The 19,811-nt window shown below is 35.5% G+C and overlaps 1 protein-coding gene, 1 long non-coding RNA gene and 1 pseudogene across 3 annotated transcripts in view; 2 read left to right on the top strand and 1 right to left on the bottom strand.

Moving 5' to 3' along the window:
• LOC118888218 overlaps positions 1-5,207 on the top strand; it is a 66,226-nt gene extending 61,019 nt beyond the window's left edge. Inside the window, exon 2 of the long non-coding RNA XR_005018302.1 lies at positions 5,145-5,207. This is a non-coding gene — a long non-coding RNA (uncharacterized LOC118888218). The remainder of the gene's footprint in view (positions 1-5,144) is intronic.
• WDR64 (WD repeat domain 64) overlaps positions 1-19,811 on the bottom strand; it is a 151,920-nt gene that overhangs the window by 18,845 nt on the left and 113,264 nt on the right. For both annotated transcript variants that reach the window (XM_036837824.1, XM_036836998.1), the window contains 3 exons: positions 18,810-18,915; positions 9,665-9,723; positions 6,493-6,602 (listed from right to left, as the gene is read on the bottom strand). In XM_036837824.1, the coding sequence (XP_036693719.1) occupies positions 6,493-6,602; positions 9,665-9,723; positions 18,810-18,915 (275 nt within the window). The remainder of the gene's footprint in view (positions 1-6,492; positions 6,603-9,664; positions 9,724-18,809; positions 18,916-19,811) is intronic.
• Positions 9,815-10,690, top strand: LOC118901560 (annotated as a pseudogene).

Here is a 19,811-nt window from a genome sequence, read left to right as displayed (position 1 = left end):
TATCTTTCCATCTGATTGTGTCATCTTCAGTTTCTTTCATCAGCGTCTTATAGTTTTCAGAGTACAGGTCTTTTGCAGGTTTATTTTTCGGTATTTTATTCTTTTGGAAGTGATGGTAAATGGGATTGTTTCTTTAATTTCTCTTTCTGATCTTTTGTTGTTAGTAGAAATGAAACAGATTTTTGTGTATTTATTTTGTGTCCTGCAACTTTACCAAATTCATTGATGAGCTCTACTAGTTTTCTGGTAGTTTCTTTAGAATTTTCTATGTATAGTATCATGTCATCCTCAAACAGTGACAGTTTTACTTCTTCTTTTCCAATTTGGATTTTCCTTATTTCTTTTTCTTCTCTGTTTGCCATGTCTAGGACCTCCAAAACTATGTTGAACAAAAGTGGAGAGAGTGGACATCCTTGTATTGTTCCTGATCTTAGAGGAAATGCTTTCAGCTTTTCACCATTGAATATGATGTTAGCTGTAGGTTTGTCATATATGGCCTTTATTATGTTGAGGTAGGTTTCTTCTATGCCCATTTTCTGGAGAGTTTTTATCATAAATGGGTGTTGAATTTTGTCAAAAGCTTTTTCTGCATCTATTGAGATGATCATATGGATTTTATTCTTCAATTCGTTGATGTGGTGTATCTCACTGATTGATTTGCGGTTATTGAAAAATCCTTGCAGCTCTGGAATAAATCCCACTTGATCATGACATATGATCCTTTTAATGTATTGTTGGATTATGTTTGCTAGTATTTTGTTGAGGATTTTTGCATGTATGTTCATCAGTGTTATTGGTGTGTAATTTTCTTTTCTTGTAACTGTCTGGTTTTGGTATCAGGGTGATGGTGACTCATAGAATTAGTTTGGGAGTGTCCCTTCCTCTGAAATTTTTTGGAATAGTTTCAGAAGAATATTTGTTAACTCTTCTCTAAATGTTTGATAGAATTCATCTCTGAAGCCATCTGTTCTTGGACTTTTGTTTGTTGGAAGTTTTTAAGTCACAGTTGCAATTTCAGAAGTTGTGATTGGTCTGTTCATATATTCTATTTCTTCCTGGTTCAGTTTTGGGAGATTGTACCTCTCTAAGAATTTGTCCATTTCTTCTAGGTTGTCCATTTTATTGGCATTTAATTGCTGATACTAGTCTCTTACCATCCTTTGATTTCTGTGGTGTCCGTTGTAACTTTTCCTTTTTCATTTCTAATTTTATTGATTTGAGCCCTCTCCCTCTTTTTCTTGATGGTTCTGGCTAAAGCTTTATCAATTTTGTTTATCTTTTCAAAGAAGCAGCTTTTAGTTTCATTGATTTTTTTCTATTCTTTTCTTCATCTCTATTTCATTTATTTCTGCTCTGATCTTTATGATTTCTGTCCTTTTACTAACTTTGGGTTTTGTTTGTTCTTCTTTCTCCAGTTGCTTTACATGTAAGGTTAGGTTGTTTATTTAAGATTTTTCTTGTTTCATGAGGTACAATTTTATTGCTCTAAACTTCCCTCTTAGAACTGCTTTTGCTGCATCCCATAGGTTTTGGATCATCATGTTTTCATTTTCATTTGTCTCTGGGTATATTTTGGTTTCCTCTTTGATTTCTTCAGTGATCCATTGGTTGTTTAGAAGCATATTGTTTAAGCTCCACTTTTTTTTTTAATAGTTTTTTCCTTGTAGTTGATTTCTAATCTCATAGCATTGTGGTTGGAAAAGATGCTTAATATGATTTCAATTTTCTTAAAAATTTTGAGGTTTGCTTTATGGCCCAGCATCTGATCTATCCAGGAGAATATTCCATGAGCACTTGGAAAGAATGTGTATTCTGCTGCTTTCAGATGGAATGCTCTATAAATATCAATTAAGTTCATCTGTTCTAATGTGTCATTTAAGGGCTGTGTTTCCTTATTGATTTTCTGTCTGGATGATCTGTTCATTGATGAAAGTGGGGTGTTAAAGTCCCCCAGTATTATTGTGTTGCTGTTGATTTCTCCTTTTATGGCTATTAGCATTTGCCTTATATATTGAGGTGCTCCTATGTTGGGTGCATATATATTTACAATTGTTATGTCTTCTTCTTGGATTGATCCCTTGATCATTATGTAGTGTCTGTCTTTGTCTCTTTTAAAAGTCTTTATTTTAAGTCTATTTTTTCTGATATGAGTATTGCTATTCTAACTTTATTTGATTTCCATTTGCATGGAATACATTTTTCCATCCCTCACTTTCAGTCTGTTTTTGTCCTTGATCTGAAATGGGTCTCTTACAGACAGCATATATGTGTGTCTTTTTTTGTATACATTCAGCCAACTTATGTCTTTTTGTTGGAGCATTTAATACATTTACATTCAAGGTAGTTATTGAAATGTATGTTCTTATTGCCATTTTGTTAATTGTTTTGAATTTGCTTTCATAGGTCTTTTTTCTTCCCTTCCTCTTTTGGTCTCTTCTCTTGTAATTTGATAACTAACTTTACTGTCATGCTTAGATTCCTTTTTCTTTTTTGTGTGTGTATCTATTGTAGATTTTTGGTTTGCAGTTACCATCAGGTTTTGATAAAGCAGTCTCTATATAAACAAGATTGTTTTAAGTTACTGGTCTCTTAAATGTCAGATATATTTCCAATATTCTGCATTTGTACTCTCTTCTTATCACAATTGCTGGTTTTGATATCCTATTAGGTAGGCCAAAAAGTTCATTCAGGTTTTTCATAACACTGAACGAACTTTTTGGCCAAGCCAATATTTGTATGTGGATGATTTCCTACCTTTACTGCATGTTTGCCTTTACTGGTGAACTTTTCCATTCATAATTTTCTTGTTTCTAGTTGTGGCCTTTTCTTTTCTGCCTAGAGAAGTTCCCTTAGCATTTCTGTAAAGCTGGTTTGGTGATGCTGAATTCTCTTAGCTTTTTGTAAAGCTTTATTTCTCCATCATATCTGAACAAGAGCCTTGCTGGGTAGAGTTTTCTTGGTTGTAGGTTCTTCCCTTTCATCACTTTAAATATATCATGCCACTTCCTTCTGGTCTGCAGAATTTCTGCTGAGAAATCAGCTGATAACCTTATGGAAGTTCCCTTGTACATTATTTGTTGTTTTCCCCTTGTTGCTTTTAGTATTTTCTCTTTATCTTTAATTTTTGTCAGTTTGATTCATATGTGTCTCGGCATGTTCCTCCTTGGGTTTTTCCCGCCTGGGACTTTCTGCACTTCCTGGACTTGGGTGACTCTTTTCTTTCTCATGTTAGGGAAGTTTTCAGCTATTATCTCTTCAAATATTTTTCAGGCCCTTTCTCTCTTCTCCTTCTGGAACCCCTATAATGTGAATGTTGTTGAGTTTAATGTTGTCCCAGAGGTCTCTTAAACTGTCCTCGTCCTCATGTCTTTTCATTCTTTTTTCTATATTCTGTTCTGCAACAGTGATTTCCACCATTTTCTCTTCCAGCTCACTTATCCATTCTTCTGCCTCAGTTGTTCTGTTATTGATTCCTTCTAGTGTATTTTTCATTTCAGTTATTGTATTGTTCCTCTCTGTTTGTTTGTTCTTAAGTTCTTCAAGGTCTTTGTTAAACATTTCTTCTATCTTCTGTCTCTGTGCCTCTATTCTTTTTTCTGAGATCTTGGATCATCCTTACTGTCATTACTCTGAATTCTTTTTCAGGTAGATTGCCTATCTCTACTTCACTTAGTTGTTCTTCTGGGGTTTTATCTTATTCCTTCTTCTGGGACAGAGTCCTCTGTCATCTCATTTTGTCTAACTTTCTGTGATTGCGGTTTCTGTTCTTCAGGCTGCAGAGTTGTAGTTCTTCTTGCTTCTGCTGTCTGCCCTCTTGTGGATGAGGCTGTCTAAGAGGCTTGTGCAGGCTTCCTGGTGAGAGGGACTTGGACCTGCCCACTAGTGGGTGCAGCTGGGTCTTGTCCCTCTGGTGGGCAGGGCCTTGTCAAGCAGTGTGTTTATCAGGTGGCTGTTTTTTCAGGAAGACTTTAAGTGGCCTGTCTGCTGATGGTTCAGGCTGTATTCCCATCCTGTTGGTTGTTTGGCCTGAGGCATCCCAGCACTGGAGCCCACAGGCTGTTGGGTGGGGCCAGGTCTTGTTGAGAAAATGGCAGCCTCCAAGAGGGCTCACACCAATGAGTACTCACCTGAACTCTTGCCGCCAGTGTCCTTGTCCCTGCAGTGAGCCATAGCCAGCCCCCACCTCTGCAGAAGCACCTCTAATACTAGCAGGTAAGTCTGGCCCAGTCTCTTATGATTTCACCCCTTTTTCCCTGGCTCCTGGTACACATGAGGCCCTGTGTGCACCTTCCAAGAGTGGAGTTTCTGTTTCCACCATCCTGTGGAATTCCTGTGATCAAACCCCACTAGCCTTCAAAGCCAAATTCTCTGGGGGCTCCTCCTTCCATTGCCAGACACCCAGGCTGGAGAGCCTGACATGGGGCTCAGAACTTTCACTCCATGGGAGAATTTCTGTGGTATAACTATTTTCAAGTTTGTGGGTCACCCACTCAGAGTGTATGGGATTGATTTTATCATGATTGCACCCCTCCTACCATCTTGTTATGGCTTTTTCTTTGTCTTTGGATGTAAGGTGTCTTTTTTGGTAGGTTCCAGCTTTTTTTCTTGGTGTTTGTGCAGCAGTTAGTTGTAATTTTGGTGTTTCTGTAAGAAGGGGTGAACTTACATCCTTCTTCTCTGCTGTCTTGTCTCCTTCTCCTCATTATCATGATTTTAAGACTTTTTAATATGTAGCAATCTGTCTCAGTAATGATCATAAAATTTCCTTTTTCTTTATGTGTATGTATTTTTAGCATTTTGTGTATGTATAGTTAGTATTACTAGGCAATTAAAAACAAGTAGGCTTTGTAGAGCATGGCCATTATAGTTATTAATACTGAGGTAGTAGATCTTAAAAGTCCTCATTAGAAGCAAAAAAAAATTTTGTAACTATGTATGGTGACAAATATTAACTAGACTTATCGTAATCATTTCACAGTATATACATATATTGAAACATTATGTTGTACACCTGAAACTAATATAATGTTATATATAAATTATACCTCAATTTTAAAAAAGAAAGGTGATCCTGAAGGGGAGCTCTCTAGAGAATGTAATTGGTTACAGTCCTAGTAAATCATCTCTGTTTGCTCCGATTGCAGCACTGTGCCCACCCCTCTGAAGCAGGTGAAGCAACCAAGGAAGAAAAGAACCATAAAAACAAGTAGGCTTTGTAATATCAATCACATTGTCATTGAAACAATTAGCTCACTTTCACTTTTCTCAGTATTAGTTGTTCTTTCCTATGATTTTTTTAATGACTTCTGATCCTATGTATCCTATGGTCTTCTCTGGGCTTGGGTCTATCTCTTAGCTACCCATATTGCTTAATGATTTGAGATAATTCTGTAAGAACACTTGTATTGAAAGTATTTATTATCCTTTTAATGGTGATGAGCATGGCATCTCATTTCCTTGGGTGTGGAAAAGAATTGCAAATCAGTGGCTACCTTCTCAAAGCCCTTTTGTGTCATGTTTTATTTGTTTGTTTATTTATTTTAATCAGCTAATCAAGATTGCTTTTATGATGCTAGAGAGGGTGTGAAGAAAAGGGAACCCTCTTGCACTGTTGCTGGGAATGTAAATTGATACAGCCACTATGGAGAACAGTATGGAGGTTCCTTAAAAAACTAAAAATAGAACTACCATATGACCCAGCAATCCCACTACTGGGCATATACCCTGAGAAAACCATAATTCAAAAACCAACATGTACCACAATGTCCATTGCAGCACTATTTACAATAGCCAGGACATGGAAGCAACCTAAGTGACCATCAACAGATGAATGGATAAAGAAGATGTGGCACATATATACAATGGAATATTACTCAGCCATAAAAAGAAACGAAAGTGAGTTTTTTGTAATGAGGTGGATGGACCTAGAGTCTGTCATACAGAGTGAAGTCAGAAAGAGAAAAACAAATACCGTATGTTAACACATATATATAGAATCTAAAAAAAAAAAAAAGTGGTTCTGATGAACCTAGGGGCAGACAGGAATAAAGACGCAGGCGTAGAGAATGGACTTGAGGACACAAGGAGGGGGAAAGGTAAGCTGAGATGAAGTGAGAGAGTAGCATTGACATATATACACTACCAAATGTATAATAGGTAGCTAGTGGGAAGCAGCCGCATAGCACAGGGAGATCAGCTAGGTGCTTTGTGACCACCTAGAGGGGTTGAATAGGGAGGATGGGAGGGAGATGCAAGAGGGAGGGGATACGGGGATATATGTATACATATAGCTGATTCACTTTGTTATACACCAGAAACTAACACAACATTGTAAAGCAATTATACTCCAATAAAGATGTTAAAAATAAAATAAAATAAAATGTTTGTTTTCTCCGGAAAAAAAAAGAAGATTGCATTTATGGTATATACTCAAACTTTAGCTTAAAATCCTTTACCTCTCACACCCTGAATTCACTATATGAAGGTCCATACCTCACTGAGCCATCGATGGAGGCAGTAAGCACCACTTGTTTGTCTTCTACATAGATTATTTGAATAATTTCTAAAGAATGAGCACGCCAGGACAGCAGCTGTTTGAATTTCTAGACAGCAACAATAAAGCATATCTCATAAGTATGTACTTACATACATAAGTATGTACTGATTCAAATTCAATCTTGAGCAAAAAAACGTTAATCATTAAAGAGCTAAGCTAATGAATGAATGGTGTGGACATCTGCACAAGACAATGAAATGCCCACCCCAATTATCTCTTCTTTTGCTTGTTGAGGTACCAGAAATTCTATTTATAGATGTTTGTTAATCTATACATATCCCTGGGACAGGAACTATCTTACATCTTTAGCAACTTATCATTTAATTGAGGATTAGCAATTCATTTAGTTGAGGATAAATAGATGACTAGATGAAAGAAAAGTCTTAGTAAAAGTGTTGGGGGGGACTGAAAGATATAATCAGGAGCAGGAGAAGGCAGAGTTAAAGAGGAAGGCCAAAGGTGAGATTGGCAAGAAGACTTTTCCTATTTCCAAATTTTATCCAAAGATCCCTGGCTAATTGTTTTTGTTTGTTTTGTTTTGTTTTGTTTTTGGGGGTTTTTTTGTTTGTTTTTGTTTTTGGTGGTGACGGTGGGGTATATATGATAATTATATACCACAAGGAATTAACAAAAGGAATGGGCCCAGCTCATTATCTCTCAAAGACATCTTGTGGCTTGATTGGTATGTTCCTTCAGGATGTGACTTATCCTCAAGTTTAGAGCCTCTAAATGGACTCTAGAAGAAAATTTTAAACTGTGTGAACTAGAGTTGTCAACTGGGGAGCTTGCTCTGCAGTAATATCCCTGTAAAATATGTTCCCTCTCTATCACTGATGAACCCAAACTAAGATATTACTTCCTCCTGGTCATCTATGTGGGAGCTAGAATTCTGGCAGCTTAGAGTTCTATAAGGCCTGAATTCATTTGGACTTTAACATAGGTTAGGCAAAATTCCTCCTAAATTTCTTGACCTTCTGATTCAATTCCATGTTCCTAGAGAGCCAGGGTAAAATCTGCATTCTTCTACTTATTTTCTCAAAGCTTTTCAAGAACGTTTGGTCATCCAAAGATTCTTTCCCTGCCTGCCTTGGGATGGGATTCTCTAAGGCAAGTATTTCAATAATATGGACCACATGTATAGTAAGAAATACCTTTTACTTCATGACCCAGTAAACACATGCAATACGTGCACATGCATCTGAAACAATTTTCAGTATCCTTTACAAAGGATACTTAACCTTATTATGTATAATGTATACTGATATTGTCTATTCTATTCTATTGTATTCATTCCACTCCATTCTCTTCTTTTTCATAAAAATACTGCTTGCCCCTTATTAAATTGATTTGATGACCTCGCCTAGTGGATCACAGCCTGTAATTAGAAAAACACTGATCTAAGACTTTTTTTCTGTAGGCATGTGAATATAATCATGTATTATTTCCCTTTCTGTGGATAGGTTTTGACTACCCTATCTCTTAGACTATCGGTATTCCATGGAGCATCTTTTAAACTGCACTGTTGTAAGAGAACAAAATTAACCTCTGATTTATAGACTGACGTTTTCACTATAGTTGTAATCTATAACTGAATCTGGTTTAATGCATGGTACATATTAGTGTATGTAATAATGAGGCATCTTATGACCAGATTCTGTCCTATATTTATAAATAAGCAGCCAGATACAAATTGGAAAATCGCATTGTCCAAATAAAGAAAACGCTGAAATGAGGTTGAATAGGGAACAATTCGAATACATTATTAAAATAGATTCTCTTCTTTTAAATTGGTGAAAATGCTTTAAAATCAATTCCACTATTATTCTAATTCAATATTAATACATAACTTTGTTTTAAAGATTTTCTCTGAATTTTGAAAGGTCTTGATTGCCAGTTTGTAGGAAGTCCATTTGCAAAAATGTAAGTTTTGAATTGTATTTTTTATCTGTTCAAATTAATAGAATATTGATAATCATCATGAGTAAGAGGAAACAGTTAGATAACCCTCTACTCATAGATGGTTCAAGCATATGATTGTTTTTGTTCCGCTCACAGCATGCCTTATAGTTGAAACAGTAAGTTGAAACTTACCGTTTTCCATTTGCTAGCAGTATGTGTTATATATGGAAAGAGCATTAGATTAGAGGACAAGAACCCTGGTTCTGGCCCTGACTTCATCGTTAACTGTGATGTGATCCCAGGCAGGCCACTCTCTGATTTCCCCTCTACAAATTGAAGATAATCATACTAAAGCTATATATTTGAACTTTATAAAAACAATAAGTGGTTCTTGGAAACAAAAAGAAAACTCCGTAGATCAAATGAAATAATGTTTGAAACAATAACCATTCTAAAACACTCTGCAAGGAATCCTATCCTAATCCACGTATCCATATGTTAGTATTAATACCAATAATCCAAAAACAAAACATTATTATTTAAGCAAATATTTAGCTTTTGGATTTGAAGTATTAACTTTTAGGGAAATAAGTCTATGATAAAATAGTGCTTCCTTGCTGTACTCTTTAATTAGTGTTTAGTTTTTATAATATATGTAGATATATTTGCATATCCACATACACACAAGAAGTGCATATTTAAATGGTTAACAAATAAGGATGTTGACATTTACATTACATTAACACTAAAAATAGAATAGCATATATTTAATTATAAGGATGATTTAGACTAGAGGGGAAGAAGAGTTTCTTGAAAATAATAATGTCTGGGAACTAGGCTGTGCTTGAAAAGAAAGGTTATGGAACTTTCTTCTATGAAGTTGTATAAGATATAGACAATGACTGGAGGACTAGATGATGTATGCATTCTTTTAAGCTCTGGGTTTCCACATAGACTCTAACAAATAAGTCAAAACATGAAATAGATGCAGAGTGACCAGTGGCTGGTTTGCTCACTCACTCATTCATCCCCTATTTTCTCCAGTACACCATTGTTATTTGCCATATAGCTTAAGTTTCAATAGTAGTATATATGACTTGAGAATAGGCAGTCGTGTCTTGTATTTCTATCTTTTGTGGTGTCTAGCACAGAGAAATGCTCAATAAATATATGTTGATTCATTAATTAAACTAAAACTAAAGTTCTTACCTTTTCATCATGAGGTGGATCCAGGAAGGAACTAATACTGCAAAGGATAACGTGTCCTTCTGTATGAAATTTAAACATTGGAATTTTTAATTAGATATTCTGTTGTCTAAGTAAATACTATTCAGACTTGTTTTGAATCAGGCATTTAAAATGGTAAATAAAATAGTATCTGAGAGGTGCAGTGGCGGCAGCTGTAGCAGGGATGCGAGCAAGGCAGTGACCATGTGGGAAGTGGTCTCACTCTTGGGAAACTGCTGGGCACCGTTGCTGTGCTGAACGTGGTCCTGTACCTGCTCTGGGTGTTCTTAGCGATGGCCTGAAAATCTGGTGGTGCCAGCCACTCAGAGCTAATCCACAACCTCCGCAAAAATGGAATCATCAAGACAAAGTATTTGAAGTAATGGTGGCCACAGACCACTCCCACTATGCAAGATGAAACCCTTATATGGATTCTCCACAGTCAACAGGGTTCCAAGCAAAAATCAGTGCTCCACACATGCATGCATATGCACTTGTACTTCTATTTGATTAATTGCATGAAGGAGCTAAAGCTTTTGATGTAGAATATGAAGTGGAATTCTTACTTCATGTTTTGCATGAAGTTGAATCTAGTGGAAAAATCATAGGAATTGATCACATTAAAGAGCTAGTAGATGATCCAATGCTTTGTTTTCAGGGAGAGTGTAACTGGTTGTGGGGGATGGAAGAATGGAGTATGCTGAAGAAGCCCCGTATGATGCTATTCATGTAGGAGCTGCAACCCCAGTTGTGCCCCAGGCTCTAATAGACCAGTTAAAGCCTGGTGGAAGATTAATATTACCAGTTGGTCCTGCAGGTGGAAACCAGATGTTGGAACAGTATGACAAGCTACAAATGGCAGTGTCAAAATGAAATATCTGATGGGAGTGATATACATGCCTTTAACAGATTTAAAAAAAGCAAAAACAAAAAAACAAACAAAAAAACCCACAGTGGTCTAGGGACAAACTGCTGCTTTTAGGCAACATCAGCTTGACCTGTATATAATATTACAGTGGATTGCTCACCTCAGTCCTTAAAGCTTTTTGAAAATCAACAACATCACAGCTTGTTTTGGGCTTTCATACACTATTTCCAGCATGAAAATGTGTGGTTTTGTGGGATTTCTAATCTTTCAAAGAGGCACAGAAGCCAAACTGGTAGAAGGATGCTAAGTATAAATTTGTGTATTATTACTTTAACATGCCCACATTTTACTTTACATATTAAAAGGAGGGGTTCTGCAAAGTGGAAAACTTAGTTTGTAAATTGATTTTGAGGAGTGGTTTTTCTTTTCTTAGACACTTCGTTCTGTTCTGATGTTAATTTATCAGATTGCTTTTGTGTATCAGATAACACCACCATTCACAAGTTAAGTTTCTTGGATTTTGGATGTCTGTTCGATGCTACAAAGAAAATAGCTTCCTTTTTAAAGCTTTTGACGTGGTGTCATAGAATGGCATGTTGTAGATACAAGCAGCTGCTCTGTTACCTTAAAACTAAGCATTTGTAAATATTAAAACTTAAGAAGATGGCAGGTGATTTCCTTTAAAACAGCTGTTCAGAGTAGACATACTTCACATAGTTCTTCCTTTCTTTAAAAGTTATACGAGGGGCTTCCCTGGTGGCGCAGTGGTTGAGAATCTGCCTGCCAATGCAGGGGACACAGGTTTGAGCCCTGGTCTGGGAAGATCCCACATGCCACGGAGCAACTAGGCCCGTGAGCCACAACTACTGAGCCTGCGCGTCTGTAGCTTGTGCTCTGCAGCAAAAGAGGCCGCAATAGTGAGAGGCCCGCGCACTGCGATGAAGAGTGGCCCCCGCTTGCCGCAACTAGAGAAAGCCCTTGCACAGAAACGAAGACCCAACACAGCCAAAAATAAATAAATAAATAAAAATAAAATAAAAAATAAAGGAATTCCTTTAAAAAAAAAACGTTATCGGAGACTTGTAGCTCAGTATTGTTTTTTCTGTTTCTAATTTGCTGCTGATAATGTATATGGATTTAACATGCTGTGTAAGCTGTGTCCTAGTTACTGAACAGTTTATGCAGTGCTGCTTTGCCAAATAAAGTTAAAAGTGAAAGAGACGAAAAAAGAAAAAATTGAATCTGAGAAACCAGAAATGAAAGATGAAGTTTCATATCAATTTTTACATGTAGAAATTCCTTTTCATTTCTAGCTTAATAAGTCATAATGTTTTGCCTCATACACTCAAAGTTCTTGTAAACATCAGGGTAGATGAAATAGAAACGAATACACCACTACCAAATGGAGTCCAAGCTGTTATGGACACACAAATCCTACAATCCAAATGATAGCTACAAAAACTAGATTTAAAAAAGCAACAATGACTACACTGAGCATCATATTCAAACTGCAGAAAATCAAATATAAAGAAATAATCTTCAGGGACTTCCCTAGTGGCACAGTGATTAAGAATCTGCCTGCCAATGCAGGGGACATGGGTTTGAGCCCTGGTCCAGGAAAATCCCACATGCTGTGAAGCAACTAAGCCCATGCACCACAACTACTGAGCCTGTGCTCTAGAGCCTGCGAGCCACAACTACTGAAGTCCGCATGCCTAGAGTCCCTGCTCCTCAACAAGAGAAGCCACCACAATGAAAAGCCCATGCACCGCAACGAAGAGTAGCCCCCGCTCACCGCAACTAGAGAAAGCCTGTGCGCAGCAATGAAGACCCAACGCAGCCAAAAATAAATAAATAAATTAAAAAAAAAAAAGAAAGAATCTTCAAAGAAGCCAGAGGGGGAAAAAAACACCTTTTTTAGAGGAGCAAAGGTAAGAATTACATATGACTTCTCAGAAACTACACAAGCAAGAAGAGAATAGAGTGAAATATTTAAAGTATTGAGCAAAAACCCCACCAACCTAGAATTCTGTATCCTGAGAAATTATTCTTTAAAAGTGAAGGAGAAATAAAGATTTTCTCAGACAAACAAAAACAGAGTTTTATTGCCAGTAAACCTGCCTTGCAAGAAATGTTTTTTAAAGTTCTTAAGAGAGAAGAAAAAAGATATAGGTCAGAAACTCAAATTTACATAAAGAAAGACATGCATAAGAGAAAGAATGAATGAAGATAAAAACTAATAGATAACAGTTTATTCAAAATAATAACAGCAACTGTATTTGATGATTATAGCTTATGAATACTTGAAATGAATGACAGCAAGGATGTTAAGTGATAGGAGAGAAGAATTAGGAATACTTTTGTCTTATAAGGTACTTGCACTACCTGTGAAGTGGTATAGTGTTATTATTTGAAAGTGGACATGGATTTGATGTAAATATATATTGTTAATTCTGGGGAGACCACTTTTAAAAGTTAAGAAAATGTTCCATGGTTGCTACTTGATCGTGAGGTGCAGGGTGCTTGTCAGGGAAAAAATGCCCAGGTTGGCAGGCCAGGCCAAGTCTCTGACCACACAGTGCCAGCAGCAGCAACAGACTCATGCCCTGCACTCAAAAACAAACAAACAAATAAACAAACAAACAAATAAAATTTAAAAAGGAGTATAATTGATATGCTAAGAATGGAGGGAAAATGGAATCATATAAAATGCTCACTTAAAACCACAAAAGGCAGAAAAATAGTAGAAGACAAAAGAAGGAACAAAAACAAGGGCAACAAAGAGAAAACAGTAAGAAATATGGTAGATAATAATTCAACTATATCAGTGATCACTTTACAGGTCAACAGCTGAATAAACCAATTAAAAGACAGAGATTGTCAGAATGGAATAAAAGGCAACACCCAACTATGTGTTATCCACAAAAAATCCACTTTAAATATAAAGACACATACAGATGAAAAGTAAAGAGAAAGATTTACCATGTTAACACTAATCCAAAAAAAGTAGGAGCACCTATTATTACTTTCAAAAAAGAAGTCTTCAGAGCAAGGAAAATTATCAGGGACAAAGAGGGGCATTACATAATGATAAAGGGGTTGATACTTCAAGAAGACATAACAATCCTTAACATGCATGTGCATAATAGAGCATCAAAATACAGAATCACAAGGAGGAATAGATGAATCCATGTTTATAGTTGGAGACTTCAACACCCAACTATCAGAAATGGACAGAAAATCAGTAAGGACATAGTTGAACTAAACAGCACCATCAATCAACATGGATATAATTGACATCCATAGAGTAGTTCATCAAACAGCAGCAAAATACACATATTTCTCAAACTCTCATGGAACATTTACTGAGATAGACCACTTTCTGAGCCATAAATCACACCTTAACAAATTTAAAAAATGGAAATCATAAAATGTATGCTCTCAATGTAAGAAATGGCACAATGGAAATAAATTAGAAATCAACAACAAAAATTAAGCTGGAAAATCTCAAAATACTTGGAGATCAAACAACACACTTCTAAATAATAGGTCAACAAAGAAATCTCTATAGAAATTTAAAAATATTTTTAACTAAATGAAAATGAAAATACAACTTGTCAAAATTTGTGGAAAGCAGTGAAAGCAGTGCTTATAAGAGAAATTTATAGCATTAGATGTATATATTAGAAAAGAAGAAATATCTAAAATCAATAATCTAAGCTTCCACCTTAGGAAACTAGAAAAAGAAGAGTAAATTAAATCCAAAGTAAGCAGAGGAAGAGAAATAATAAAAATTAGAACAGAAGTCTATTAAACTAAAGGTAGAAAATCAACAGAAAAAATCAACAAAACCAAAAGTTGCTTGTTTGAAAAGATCAATAAAATGATAAAGCACAGCTAACTAAGAAAAAAGAGAAAAAACATAAATTACTAATATCATTAATTAAGAGGGGACATCACTACAGGCCTCATGGGCACTAAAAGGATAGTAAAGGAATACTATGAACTCTATGCCCACAAATTTAATAACCTAGATGAAATGGACCAATTCCATGAGAGCACAATCTGCCAAAACTCACACAAGAAGCTAGACAATCTGTACAGGCCTACATTTTTAAAACTTTAAAAAAGTGAGATATAACTGATGTATAATATTATATGTCACAAGTGTACAACATAATGATCCACAATTTGTAAATGTTATACTCCATTTAAAGTTATTATAAAATATTGGCTATATTCCCTTTATTGTAAAATATATTCTTGTAGCTTATTTATTTTATACATAATAGCTTGTACTTTTTAATCCCCTACTCCTATCTTACCCCCTGCTTCCCTCTCCCCACTAGTAACCACTAGCTTGTTCTCTATATCTCTGAGTCTATTTTCTTCTATTATATGCATTAGTTTTTTTTAAGATTCCACATATAAGTGATATCATACAGTATTTGTCGTTCTCTGTGTGACTTATTTCACTTAGCATAATACCCTCCAAGTCCATGCATGTTTTTGCAAATGGCAAAATTTCATTCTCTTTTATGGCTCAGTAGTATTCCACTATATATATATATATATATATATATATATATATATATATCACATCTTCTCTATCCATTCATCTGTTAATGGACACTTAGGTTGCTTCCATATCTTGGCAATTGTAAATAATGCTACTATGAACATTAGGTGTACTCTTTTTGAATTAGAGTTTTGTTTTTTTCAGATATAAACCCAAGAGTGGAATTGCTGGGTCATATGGTCTATATATAGTTTTTTGAGAAACACTCATACTGTTTTCCACAGTGGTTGCACCAATTTACAGTCCCACCAACAGTGTAGAAGGCTTCCCTTTTCTCCACATCCTCACCAACATTTGTTATTTGTAAACTTTTTGATGTTAGCCATTCTGACATGTGTGAGGTGGTATCTCATTGTGTTTTTTTTTTTTTCATTGTGGTTTTGATTTGCATTTTGCTGATGATTAGTGATGTTGAGCATCTTTTCATGTGCCTGTTGGCCATCTGCATGTCCTCTTTGGAAAAACTGTCAATTCAGGTCTTCAGCCCATTTTTCAAAATTGGATTTATTTATTTATTTATTTATTTTTTAAATTTGGTTGCGTCGGGTCTTAGTTGTGGTAGGTGGACTCTAGTTGCGGCTCGTGGGCTCCTTAGTTGCAGCTCTCCAGCTCTTTAGTTGTGGCTCACTGGCTCCTTAGTTGTGGCATATGAACTCTTTGTTGCAGCATGCATGTGGGATCTAGTTCCCAGGCCAGGGATCAAACCCAGGCCCCCTGCATTGGGAGTGCAGAGTCTTAACCACTGCACGACCCCACCAGGGAAGTCCCAGTTTTGGGTTTTTTTTTTTTATGTTGATTCAGATGAGCTGTTTATATACTTTGGATATTAATCCCTTATACGGTTAATATCAATTGCAAATATTTTCTCCCATTCATTTAGGTTGTTTTTTCATTTTGTCAATGGTTTCCTTCTCTGCGCAAAACTTTTAAGTTTAATTAGGTCCCATTTGTTTATTTTTGCTTTTATTTCCTTTGCTTTGGCAGACAGATACAAAATATATATATATTGCTACAATTTATGTCAAAGAGTGTTCTGCCTATGTTTTCCTCAAGGAGTTTTATGGTTTCCTGTCTTACGTTTAGATATTTAATCCATTTAGAGTTTATTTTTGTATATGGTATGAGAAAGTGTTCTAACTTCATTCTTTTACATGTAGCTGCCCAGTTTTCCCAGCACAACTTATTGATGAGACTGTCTTTTCTCCATTGTATACTCTTGCCTCCTTTGTCATAAATTAATTGACCATAAGTGTGTGGGTTTATTTCTGGGCTCTGTATTCTGGTCCATTGATCTATGTATCTGTTTTTTTTTTTTTCCCCCTGACAGTATCATACTGTTTTGATTACTGTAGCTTTGTAGTATAGTCTGAAGTCAGAGAGCATGATTTCTCCAGCTCTGTTCTTCTTTCTCAAGGTTGTTTTAGCTATTCAAGGTCTTTGTGTTCCTGTACAAATTTTTAAAATTATTTGCCCTAGTTTTGTGAAAAACTGCCATTGGTATTTTGATAGGGATTGCATTGAATCTGTAGATTACCCTGGGTAGTATGGTCATTTTAACAATGCTAATTTTCCAATTCATGAACACAGTATATCTTTCTGTCTGTTTGTGCCATCTTCAATTTCCTTCGTCAGAGGCTTGTAGTTTTTTAAGTATAGGTCTTTTACCTCCTTAGGTAGATTTATTCCAGGTATTTTATTCTTTTTGATGCAATGGTAAATGAGTTTTTTTCCTAAATTTCTTTTTCTGATAGTTCGTTGTTAGTGTATAGAAATGAAACAGATTTCTGTGTATTCATTTTGTATCCTGCAACTTTACTGAATTCATTGATGAGCTCTAGTAGTTTTCTGGTAGCTTCTTTAGGATTTTCTATGTGTAGTATCATGTCATCCTCAAACAGTGACAGTTTTACTTCTCCTTTTCCAATGTGGATTCCTTTTCTTTTTCTTCTCTGATTTCCATGGCTAGGACTTCCAAAACTATGTTGAATAAAAGTGGAGAGAGTGGGCATCCTTGTCTTGTTCCTGATCTTAGAGGAAATGCTTTCAGCTCTTCACCATTGAATATGATGTTAGCTATGGGTTTGTCACATATGGCTTTTATTATGTTGAGGTAGGTTCCCTCTATGCCCACTTTCTGGAGAGTTTTTATCATAAATTGGTGTTGAATTTTGTCAAAAGCTTTTTCTGCATCTATTGAGATGATCGTATGGTTTTTATTCTTCAATTTGTTAATATGGTGTATCACGTTGATTGATTTGCGTATATTGAAGAATCCTTGCATCCGTAGGATAAATCCCACTTGATCATGGTGTATGATCCTTTTAAGGTGTTGCTGGATTCAGTTTGCTAGTATTTTGTTGAGGAGTTTTGCCTCTGTGTTCATTAGCAATATTGGCCTGTAATTTTTGTTTTTTGTCATATCTTTGTCTGGTTTTGGTATCAGGGTGATTCTGGCCTTGTACAATAGAATTAGTTCAGAAGCATTCCTTCCTCTGCAGTTTTTTGGAATAGTTTGAGAAGGATATGTGTTAACTATTCTCTAAATGTTTGATAGAATTCACCTGTGAAGCCATCTGGTCCTGGACTTTTGTTTGTTGGGAGTTTTAAAACAGCTGATTCAATTTCAGTACTGGTAATTTGTCTGTTCATATTTTCTATTTCTTCCTGGTTCAATCTTAGGAGATTGTACATTGCTAAGAATTTGTCCATTTCTTCTAGGTTTTCCATTGTATTGGCATTTAGTTGTTCATAGTAGTCTCTTATGTTCCTTTGTATTTCTGTGGTGTCCATTTTAACTTCTCCTTTTTCATTTCTGATTTTACTGATTTGGGCCCTTTCTCTTTTTTTTTCTTGATGAGTCTGGCTTTTTCAGGTAACTTTTGAAATGAAAAAACATTTTTAAAAGAGGAGATGTAAAATTTAAATATTAATGTAATAGCAGTATCTGGATTCAAATCTCAAGATTACATTAGCAAATAATAAGTGAAGGGGTGGCTGTGGGAAAAAGAGACAGGTAATGTAGACTAAGCTTTCTGTTTACCTGGAAAGATGAGGTTTCAGTCTAACTTCTAATAAACTGTTTTTTTAAAACTTAAAAGTAAACACTAGTAAAATTAAAAATTGTATTTACATATGCATGTGCATAAGATTATGCATATACATAATCTTTCAAAGTATAAGAAGAAAAGGAAACTTAGGCTTAATTCAAAAGACAGAAGAAAGGAAATAGAAAGGAAGCATTAAAAGAAAGAATAGTGTTACATGAAAGATTTAAGACCAACTGTAGTAGTTATAACAATAAATATAAAAAGTCCCCTATTAAGAAAAAATAATCCCTTTCTTCTCTAATTCATGACACTGCTCCCTTTAGAATAAAGATTAATGCAACATAACCCTTTTAAGATTAAAAATGAAAACTTTACATTCTTCCCAACATGTAAAGTAAGGGGATGGGTAGTCCTATACCCAATTTAAAGACAGAAGAAATAGATGTCTTACTTTAAATAAAGAACTAGGAATGAAATAGGTTTTCCTGACATTCATTCATTCTTCTGTTCATTTGGCAGCTTGGGCATCCTTCCTTTTGTCTCAATAAATGTCACATATTTTCCTATATCCATTTTTATACCATGTAGTTTGTTAAGATACCTGTGACCAACTACATAAGAGTAGTGACTTACCCACATTTCCAGTCAGTAGTATCCTGGTACATGAGTCAGTACACAGCGATGTCAGAGAAATGGCAGCATGTTTTGTGAAAGGTAGAATATCTTTCAGTAGTCTTCCCTGTATAAAGTGTGATAATAAATTCTATAAAACATCAATATTGGAGTTGAGTTTCTCGATAAATAATTTATCCAAAGAACTATGTCTACTAATTGTAACATGATTCTCTTCTTTGTAATAAAAATAATTTGAAATTATCTATAGGGACTTATTTCTTTGAAATTAAATATTCATAAAAATGGAGACAACTATTATCATAATTATAAGCATTTAGACTGATTATTGCAGACCACCTCTATACCGGAGGGTTGTTTTTGCTCACTTCCCGTGACCCTTTTCATGCAGTTCCTCAACCCTTTTCCAGTGACATATTCTCCTTTCAAATAAACATTCTTTTCAGATTTACGTGTATCTCACTTATTTTAAGCGAGAATATTGTATTCGCCTTTTCAGAAATATCTAATTTTGAATATTGGCGCAAGATAAGGATTGAAATTTGGCAGTGTTTTTAGGCATTTAGTATAAGTTATCACTGGGAAGGACTTTCATATACATTTCTCTACTTGGAGATTAAACATCGAAGCTTAGGAAGAAAAAATTTGAATCTGCCACTTGTTTCCTGTGATTTAGTTGGATATAATCTTTTGTCCTTCTATTGCTCTCACACTTCTATTATTTATCTATCGGGGAAGAAAAAAAGCACTGCTCAAATACCAGGATCATCTCAGGGAAAATTATTGTTACAATATTTTGTAGCATTTTCAAGCCAAGAGTTTCTCACTGATAAGTTAGAGTCAACTGATCAACTGGGAGGTTTTATCCAACAGACAGCTATGCTGTTCTGTGTTGCTGGATCTCACTATCTGCCATACAAAACTTGCTGTTTTCTGGGTTTCCTTCTAGAAAGGAGCCTTACAAGTGGTGCTCCCTCCCTTGCCTCTCTAAGAATTTCATTG

This window comes from Balaenoptera musculus, chromosome 1, assembly GCF_009873245.2.
Source record: "Balaenoptera musculus isolate JJ_BM4_2016_0621 chromosome 1, mBalMus1.pri.v3, whole genome shotgun sequence".
NCBI lineage: Eukaryota > Metazoa > Chordata > Mammalia > Artiodactyla > Balaenopteridae > Balaenoptera > Balaenoptera musculus.
Note: the sequence above shows the minus strand (reverse complement) of the source record. Positions and strands in the feature narration are given on the sequence as shown.